The 9,874-nt window shown below is 41.1% G+C and overlaps 1 protein-coding gene across 1 annotated transcript in view; it reads left to right on the forward strand.

The window, feature by feature from the left end:
* The window catches only part of Adgrv1 (adhesion G protein-coupled receptor V1), a 474,255-nt gene extending 464,663 nt beyond the window's left edge, over positions 1-9,592 (forward strand). Inside the window, exons 90-91 of the mRNA XM_059276309.1 lie at positions 651-828; positions 9,148-9,592. Of these exons, the coding sequence (XP_059132292.1) occupies positions 651-828; positions 9,148-9,266 (297 nt within the window). The 3' untranslated portion in view covers positions 9,267-9,592. The remainder of the gene's footprint in view (positions 1-650; positions 829-9,147) is intronic.
* Positions 9,593-9,874: the final 282 nt, after the last annotated feature.

Genomic DNA, 9,874 nt, shown 5'->3' on the forward strand with positions numbered 1-9,874 from the left:
CTTCTGGGGTGTTGCACAACTGCATAGCATAAAGTCTGTCTGCATTCCTCAGAGGCTCAAAATTGGCCTGGATCCAGCTGTCAGTGAGAGCCTGCAGAGACGGTCATGAAAGCCAGCAAGAGCAGGGAGGGCCAAGGAAAAGAGGGATTAAGGGCTCATTTACCACTAACCTGGTTCGCCAGTAACCTAGAAAGACAGGACTACAGTTAATCATCTCAGGACAGAACTCTTTCTGAGCATTAATCAAAAGCAAGGAGGGATTTGAATAAACTCCTTTTAATTCAATATGTTCTTTATACACTGACGCTATTTAAAACACATTTCAAATTAAGAATTTGGAGCGTTCTTCTGAATTTTCTTAACATACACTTTACAAATAAATAAACACAGTTTTATCTCCCCATATATGGCATCATAGCAATCTACTGTGACTCTGAGAAACTTTTAAGTAATCAGGTTATACTAACTTGAGGGGAGGCATGCTTTTCTGAAGAACAACTCTAACATGCAAGCTCATCAACGCAATTCAATAGGCTGTTCACGGTTTTTATTGAAATATAGAAATATATTGCAAAACTGGGCTTCCAAATGAATATGCACATTCATGTTACCAACTGTCACTTCCTTCTGCTCTTACCTCAACCCAAAAGGTGCCGTCTGACTGGGAGAGAGCATCCTTCCAACAGACCAACCAGGCAAGCCCTGATTTGAAGACAAGTCCCCAGAATGGTGCCTCATTCCCTTCCTCTGGGGGATATGGCCAGGGGTCCCTGATAGCCGATGAGGAGTCCCAGGAGTTTGATGACTTGATATTTGCATTAAAAACGGGTATGTACGAAACCCACAAATGACATTAGAGGCAGGCAGTCCTGGGAGGCTACTTCGTGTCTCCTTCCGTGAATGTGCAAAAGCGCTGTCACCCTCCGCACATCCTGAGTCTCATGACCCATTTCAGAGCCCAGTCAAGCCCTAGGAGATTCTGTTCCTAGCATTAAGTATATCGCAGCCTAAAAATAATTTACAACTTGCATTTAAGAAAGAAAACAACGTACTCTAACTAAGTGTAAGTATCTGTGTCCTAAGATCTGGCTAGAACACCAAGACCTTAGTAAGTTACATTCAGTATAAGGAAGCTCACTGAAGGAGTTTACCTCTGATCTGCAAAAAAAAGGATGTCATTCATGAGGATGTACTTGATATGCTTTCAGAGGCAATGTAACAAACATTGTATGTGTCTACAGTTTCCAAAATGTGTGCAATCACTTGCAGTATTTCATTGACCTTGTGTGTGTGTGTGTGTGTGTGTGTGTGTGTGTGTGTGTGTGTGTGTGTTCAGTTCTACTCAATCTGTAACCCTAGTGAATAATTCCTATACACAGAGAAATAAGATCCGAAAGACCCCAGTTCAGTAGCACATCAACATCACCTAGAAATGTCGAAAGTGAGAAATCTGATTGAAGGTCACATGCTAGTGGAGAAATCATTAATGATACCATTCTTTTTAGTATGTAAATGTCCACATTAATGGTGGTGTGATCCTTCCGTCACTGACAGTACATGAGTGAAACATGAAAGGGATGGTTTCTTTCGGCTCATGACTTTAGAGGTTTCAGCCTGTAGTCAGGTGGCTCCATTGCTTTTGGGCCCATGACAAAGGAGAGCTATTAAGGAAGAGCGAGAGGGAAGATGGCCACTTCCCAGTAACCGGAGTATAAAAAGAGTAGCAAGAAGGGGCCAGGGTCAAACGTCCTCTTCGGAGGCATGCCACCAACAGCCTTCTCTTTGGTGACACCTCCCAGATCTTCATTCAGTACTTGAAAATATCAATGAATTTCACTGCTGGCTAGCCAGAGTGAGTCCCCCAACTTGAAAATGACCTCACACAAACCCTGAAAGGCACACTTTCCTAGGGGACTAGGTCACCTCTCAGTCTGGTCAAGGTGGCAATCAGGGTTAGCCATCACAGTAGTATAGGTTAGACACTTAATTTGTCATAACTCTATTGTGAATATTAATCATTCTAGAGTTTTTTCAAGTCCTAAAGGAGTTTTTAAACATTTTCTTTTTCAGAAAAAATTTGAGCTGTTACTATTGTAAAAGTAGCAATGGACATTTTAAAAACCAAGAAGCCAGATTTCCCAAAGAGGAAGGTTTTCTTTAATGCTTATTTAAAAATACTGAAATGAGTAAGAACTCACCCCAGTATACACAACTGATGCTGATACCCAAATTTCTGCAGAAGGAACTTTCAAAACATGAAAGATAGGATGGATGAAAATGTTCAGATTTCATCTGGGACTGGTGGGGAGGAAGTTAGCAGGAGTTAAGGAAGACTAAATAAATAATCAAGAAAGTTGTAGAGTTTGGGAATCAAGGGACGAAGCTATCTCACTTGAAGAACGTGTAGGGTTTAAACAGGAAAGGAATGGAGGAAGGGCATTACACACTCAAGGAATCTAAAGAAAACTCTCAGTCCAAGTGTGAAGCTTGTTTGTGGACTTGTGACCGAGTAGCCTGAGATAGCCTCACAGGTACTTCACTTACACTGTCAGTAACTCAAGGCAGTTCTGCAGATGAACGACAGTGAACACGATCCCTGCAGGGCGGACTGGGGAATCTACAGATTCACGGTTCAAATGATCATTTTAACAGTTCTAATGCAGTATAAAAAGACCCACTTTATTGAATGTAACCTTGCATTTCTGTAATATAGTCGGTTGCAATTTCTTTTTGGAAGTGAAGACCCCTTGCTGGTGTTTAGCACAATGTTAAAATGCTGTTTGTTTGGTAGTCATAAGTAGTTGAGCATTTATAGTGGATCATGGAGGTTTTTTGATACAAAATGACTTTTACAAAAGTATTAATAGTAAATTATAAACAGAAAGACTGGAAAGATCTCATAGTGGGCCAGGGTCATGAGGCTAAGATCTCACATAGAAAAGGTCAATGAGAACAGAAGAGGGCAGTCACTGAGAAAGAACAGAGGACTGATGGAGACTTGCTTCTCACCTGAGTAAGTGGTACAGAGCTTCCTTAGTGTCTTTGCTGAGGGAAACTGGTGTGTCTTGATAATGAGCATTCCTCCTGAATATTCATAAGGTTTGAATCTTAGGCAAAGTACCAGGGTAGAAGGTAATTTTTGAAATACATCGAGGCATAGATTTTATTGGTAGCTATGAGGATTATTAAATTTGAATTAGGAGAGTGGAAGAAGAAAGGAAAATAAATGAAGAGAGAAGTTGAAGAGAATGGGAAGGAAAGAGAAGGGGTGGAGAACAGGAACATACTAGATGATGCTTGCATCTAAGTCGGAAGGGAGGAGGGTCCCACAGAGAAACTCTAGCAAACAAGAAAGGCAGCTAAAGACAGAAAAGGGTTTTAGGGAGAATGAAATGACTAGCTACATAACACACTGAGCAGAGTTGGAACTGAAGGGGTTTACTAATTATGATCTGGACACATTAGGTTCCCTAATGTGTTCTGTATACAGTGTCCTTAGATCTTTGTGTCCAAACACAGAAGTAAGATGAATACTTGGAGCATAATTAAATTAGATCTGTGGGCTATATATATAGCAAGTACTGAGTGCATTTGGCTCAGGAATGCATGGAATGGCTTGCTTGGAGATTTAGCTTGGCATTCCTTAGAGTTCCCTAAACTCATTGGGAAAAAAATATTTAAGAGATCAAAATAGCAATCTCTAACATTGGTTCTTTGTATTATTAAAAAAGATGCTATAATAACCAAGCATCAGCCCCTGGACACATTCCAACATAGAATATGATCAAATAAAGGAGCCGACCACATGCTGTTTATCTACAGTAGAATTCAACATTGACCTAAGGTCTGGATTTGGCCTAACAAAGTGTTTTGCTTAACTCACAAAGCATTTTAACAGTTTTTGAGCCAATATTAAAATTGTAGAGATACCATATATAGGTCTAGGAAAAAAAAAAGGTTTGACAACATGAGCTTTAAAATCATTGAGGTGTTAGCACACAAAGAAATGGACTTGTAATATTTTCATCCACATGTATCATTAACTTTGTTCTTATCTGCCCCATCTCTTCTTCCCTCCGGCTGAACCTCTTCCCTCACAGAGTTCCTCCCTCCTCATCTACTTCCATGCATCATATATATTCCATCCTCCTTTGTGTTCCCTCCTTTCTATATACCTCTTCCTTCTCTCTCATTTGTCTGCTTCCACATCATATACATCTATGGACATTTATATCTAGAGTACACATGCAAGAGAAACATGCAAAGTTTGTCTTTATTGTTCTGACTTTTTCCACTTTATGTAAGGATCTTGAGTTCTGTCCATTTTCCCATAATATTATTCTTCCTTATAGCTGAGTAAAATTCCGATACTTGTATGCACCTCCTTCTCTTTATCAATTTATTTATAGATTAACATCAAGGCTGGTTCCATACTTTGCTATTGTGAGTAGTGCTTCAATAACCATGATGCACATATAGAAACATGGTGTGCTGACTTAGAGCCCATAATTGGATTGTATGCTAGAAAATTCCTAGATGGAATACACACTTCCAGCTAAGTGGCAGACTACAACATCAGCGAATAGAAACAAGGAGCCTTGCTATATTCCAGTAATAAAGTTGCTGAGGAAAAAATCCATTCATAGTGGCTTCAAAGTAAATAAACCAATGAAAAAATATATGAATGCAACTAACCAGAGGTAAAGATACTTACAGTGAAAGCTTTAAAACATCAAAAACAAGAGAAAGAAATTGAAGAAGATACTACAAGATGGAAAAACATCCCCACCTGTGTTCAAGGACTGAAAGAACTAATACTGTGAGAATGACTATGTTACCAAAGTAGATGTACAAATTCAAGGCAATCCACACCAAAATTCTAATGGCATTAGATATGAACCATTTAAAAAAAAACCCTGTTGTCTCCTACCCATGCATATACTGGCATTACTAATTAGACTCAGTGGGTTAAAAAAAAAGTACATGAATTTGGGTCGGAGACTGGTAGGAGTTGGAAGGAAGGGAATAGGAGGATGGATTGCATCTAAACAGGTTGTATACAGATACAAAGTTCTCAAAGAATAAATAAACATATATTTTAAATCTTAAAATTCATATGGAATCACAAAGGATATCGAAGAGTCAAAGCATTCCTCAGCAAAAATAGAAATGCTAATGGCTTCACAATGCTTGATCTCAAATTACACTACAGAACCATAATAACAAAACCAGCACAAAACTAATGCAACAGACATATAGACCAGTGGAATAGAATGGATGACCCAGAAGTAACTACACACAGCTACAGCCACATAGTATTGACATGTATCAAAATCATACATTGACAAAAAGATAACCTTGTCACCGAATGCTGGGAAAACTAGATGTGTGTATGTAAACAAAACTAGAGCCATATCTTCACCCTGCACCAAAATGAATTCAGAATAAATCGGCGACCTAAATGTAAGACCAGAAGCCACTAGGAGAAAAACTATTCAAGCTAGAGTCCTTTCGAGTCAAGCATAGACAAAAGCCATCTAAAATGGACCCAACAACTGACAAATGGGTTGGCATGAAATAAAAGCTTCTGCCCAGCAAAGGAAAAGGTCGCCCAAGTGAAGAGATAGCTACAGATGGGCAGAAAATGTTTGTCAACTGCTGGTGGAGTTTCTGTCCCACTCTCAAATAGCCACTCAGAGGCTTATATTAATTACAAATGCTTGGCCGGTAGCTCAGGCTTGTTACTAACTAGCTCTTACAACTTAAACTAACCAGTTTATATTACTCTATGTATTGCCTTGTGGCTTTACCTGTCCTCCAGCATGTCTTGCTCCCTCTACATCTCCTGGAGACTTCTCTGACCCTGTCCTTCTTCCTTCCAGCATTCTCACTTTGGCTGTCCCACCTATACTTCCTTCCTGACTACCAGCCAGTCAGTTCTTTATTAACTAATGAGAGTAAAACATATTTACAATGTACAAAGGCTGTTCCACAGCATTTTTGTAGGTGGAGTTTTCCTGTGCTGGCAGCCGCTCTCAAATAACCACTCAGAATCTTAATATTAATTATAAATGCTCAGCCAATAGCTCAGGCTTATTACTAACTAGCTCTTACAACTTAAATTAACCAATTTCTGTTAATTTTTGTATTGCCATGTGGTTTGTGGCTTTTCCTGTCCTCTGGCACGTCTTGCTCCCTCTGTGTCTCCTGGACTCCTCTGACTCTACCCTTCTTTCTCCCAGCATTCTCACTTTGACTGTCCCACCTATACTTCCTGCCTGGCTACTGGCCAGTCAGTTCTTTATTAACAAATGAGAGTAATACATATTTACAGTGTACACAGCAGCCAACTAGACGTTAAGTAGATTAATATCTAGCACCTATAAAGAGCTCAAAAAATTAAATACAAAACTATCATCCAGTCATCAAATGGTCTAATGAACTGATTAGACATTTCTCCAGAGCGGAAACACAAATAGTCAAGAAACATTTGAAAAAATGTTCAAACCCCTCAGCCATCACAGGAATGCCAGTCAAAACTCCTTGAAGTGGTCTCACCCAGTCAGATGGCGACAGTCAAGAAAAGATACTTCTTTTCTGAGAAATATCACACCCAAGTGCGACTCCTAAGATGGCTGTCATGATCCATGTCTGCAAACCCCACATTCAGGAAGCACAGACAAGAGAACCATCATTCCAGACCAGGCTAAAGTACACCTTAGGACCCTTTCTCAGAACACAAATATACAAAGACACTTTATTATTTAGCTTTTTCAAGGATTTCTGCATCCTATTGAATTTTAGTTCATTCATAACTAAAGGGTAAAATTAGAGTTCATCAATGTTTTCTATGGTTTTTTTTTTCTCTCAGAAAAGGGATGATCTTTGTATCATTGTCTAACTGGAAAGAAGCCAGATAAACTGTGAGTGGGTCACAAAATCAGAAAACCCCACGTTGAAACCTTAGGAGTTTTCACGCTTTGAGTCTTTGGCAAGGAACTCAGCTTTTCCACTTCCTCATTTACCAAATAATGTGTTTTGTGGCATTAGGAATTGTCTGTGTAAAGCACTGATCAGAGTGGTACAGCTTAGGTCCCCTAAGGTCACTGATGTAAACTACTAGCTGGGCTCCCTTTACTGTTGGGCTTGAAGGCTAATTTAGGGTCTGGGAGACAGCTCAGTCAGTAAGGTGCTTGCTGTAGAAGCTAGAACCCGAGTTCTGTCCTCAGTCCCACGTAAAAAGCTAAGCACAGCAGGAAAATGAACTCCAGTGCTGGGAACAAAGACCAGAGGATGCTGGGACTTGCTGGCCAGCCATTCAAGCCAAATCAGTGAGAAGCCCTGCCTTGAAAAAGAAGGTAGAGAGCTATAAGGGAAGGCACCTGACATTGACCTCTGGCTACCACATGCACACATGTGTGTATGCATACTCCCACACAGGAGTGTATGCACACAATAAATTATATTTTATAAATTCATAATATAGTCTGCTAACACCTGGTTGTTGATTGCACCATGACCATGATGTGACATAGAAGTTAGAGTGATTTAAATTTGTGCCAAGAGGCCTGGGGTTCTGAATACACACCAAAAACATATACCAAACACCTATCATGCACTAAGTACTTTCTATGAGTGTGAGCCAGAGGAATGACAAGGATGTAATCCAACAAGAAAGGCAGCCATTTTGAAAGAGAACCATGGTGTTTCTACAGGCATTGAGGGCAACACTTGAATTGATGCCCATAGCGAGGCACAGGCAGCGAAATGAAGAAGACAGAGAACGTGAAGTGTGTCCCTAGGAGGTGGTACAGAAAGGGAAGGACACCGAGAGCAAGCAGGGTCATCCAGACCCTGCAGCTTTTATATCCATCTCCTGTAGAGGTCCCCAGTACCTAAACAGTGGGAGAAGAGACATGAGAGAAAACAGACCCAGTCTGGAAAGAGCTCCAGGGTCTGAGCAGGGGTGGGCAGTTTATGTGATACAGAAACACAGGAAGGAATAAGGCAGAGGTGTGAAGGACAAAATCAGGAGAGGCAGGGCTTGGCTAGAAGGAGTGCTCATGGGCTCCTGGTTCTTTCTCCGCACAGACTATTCTGAAGCTAAAGCAGCCTCCTTCCCATAGCTACCAGCGGAAGACTTGGCAAGGACATTGGGGCTTGACACCCTTTCTGCAAAGCTGAGTGGCCAGCAGAGGGGGAAGCACAGAGAGTTGGTACCTGGCCATTGGTAGCAGCACACTCTGTGACCACATCTGTATTGTCTCCCTCACTGTGCGCATGTGTGCGTGCCTGTGCGTGTGTGGAGACAGAGCACAAGAGTACACACAGTTCTCACATTACAGAGGAAAAGAACCCACTATGGTTATAAATTATGTGTGCTGGGGAGGGGAGAGTAGTGCCTCATAGAAAATCTTCAAAACAGGGGTTTGAGGGGGTGCATGCTGTTAAGAGCAGCCAACTTCCTGGGTTTCCCATGAGAATGTTCGGCACTGTGTTATTTGCATGTCCTTGTCTTAGGCTCAGTCTTCACGGCCAGTTTCCTCAGGGCCCTGATAGGATGCCGTGTGTCCTCCCCCTGCAAGCCTGCCATTCTTCTCAGACTAAGGGCCAACACTGAGCTTCCCCCAGGGGACTACCGGACTCAGTGGAGTTCCAAGGGTTGGTGGATATGTTCTCTACCCCACTGATGAAAACCTCCAGTAGCCTGCCTGATTTTCTGTTTTGGTAAACCCTTCATTGATAAACCCTGTTCTCTACTGTACCTGCCTATCACACGGCAACAGGAAAAATAAAGAAAGCCAAGTGTGACAGCTCTCTCATGTAATCTCAGCAAGCAGGCCTCATGAGGCAAGAGATTGGCTGTGAATTTAAGGCCAGCCTGGACTACACAGTGAGAAGCTGTCTCCAAATATGAGAAACCCAACGTTTTATCTTTGGAAATCAATTTCTACTTTTAAAAGCTACAAAAGTAGCTTCACTTTAAATTATAATTCCATAATTTTAAGGCATTTGTTGTTTATTCCAAATAAATGGCCCAGACTTTTACTAACATAAAAATAAGATGTTTTGATTTAATGTAACTAAGTCATTAAGAATTTACTATGCTAATAGCTTGGACTTATGTCTGCTCATCTTCCATTCCAGGTGCTGGTCTCAGTGTCAGCGACAACGAGTCTGGTCAAGGCAGCCAGGAGGGAGGAACCTTGACCGACTCCCAGATTGTGGAGCTCAGGAGGATACCCATCGCTGACACCCACCTCTGAGAGCCTCACTGGCACTAACCATCAGAAAGAGGATCATTTTCCTGTTTGCCTTGGCTTCTGTGCTAAACTCTGTAGGCACTCACAGCCGTGTAGTAGTGGTGTGTCAGTCACACGGAATGAATAACCCAGAAGTGATTGTTATGGTTGGAATATACATTGCTTAGTATTTGTGAAACTTAAGAAGTGACTGTTATGATAAAAGATCAGAGCATTCCTGTAAGTTACAAGGATACACAGAGTCCAAAACTGTTAGTTGTTTCTTAGTCATCCTAACTTGGCTAACATTGTTTAATGAAAATAATAATCAATAAAAGCAATAGAATCCAGTTGGTATCATCCAGACTCCTTATTTATGAATAAATGTGCATGGGCAAAAAGACTAAATGCGTATCTAGATGATATCAGGCACCTGTCTCTTCTAGCAGTGATTAAAAGGGATCCAAAGTCTACTCTTCTCTCCATCTAGATTTTGAGTCCAGGAAACTGTAATGTGTGGTCTGTGAAGGATTCTGCGCGTGAGTGTGGATGGGGCAGTGAGGTTGCGATGGCCTTTTCATCAGCAAGATAGATTTCAGCTCTCAACAAACTTAAGGTTCTGAACACTTTCC

The sequence above is a fragment of the Peromyscus eremicus genome, chromosome 11, assembly GCF_949786415.1.
Source record: "Peromyscus eremicus chromosome 11, PerEre_H2_v1, whole genome shotgun sequence".
NCBI classification, from domain to species: domain Eukaryota; kingdom Metazoa; phylum Chordata; class Mammalia; order Rodentia; family Cricetidae; genus Peromyscus; species Peromyscus eremicus.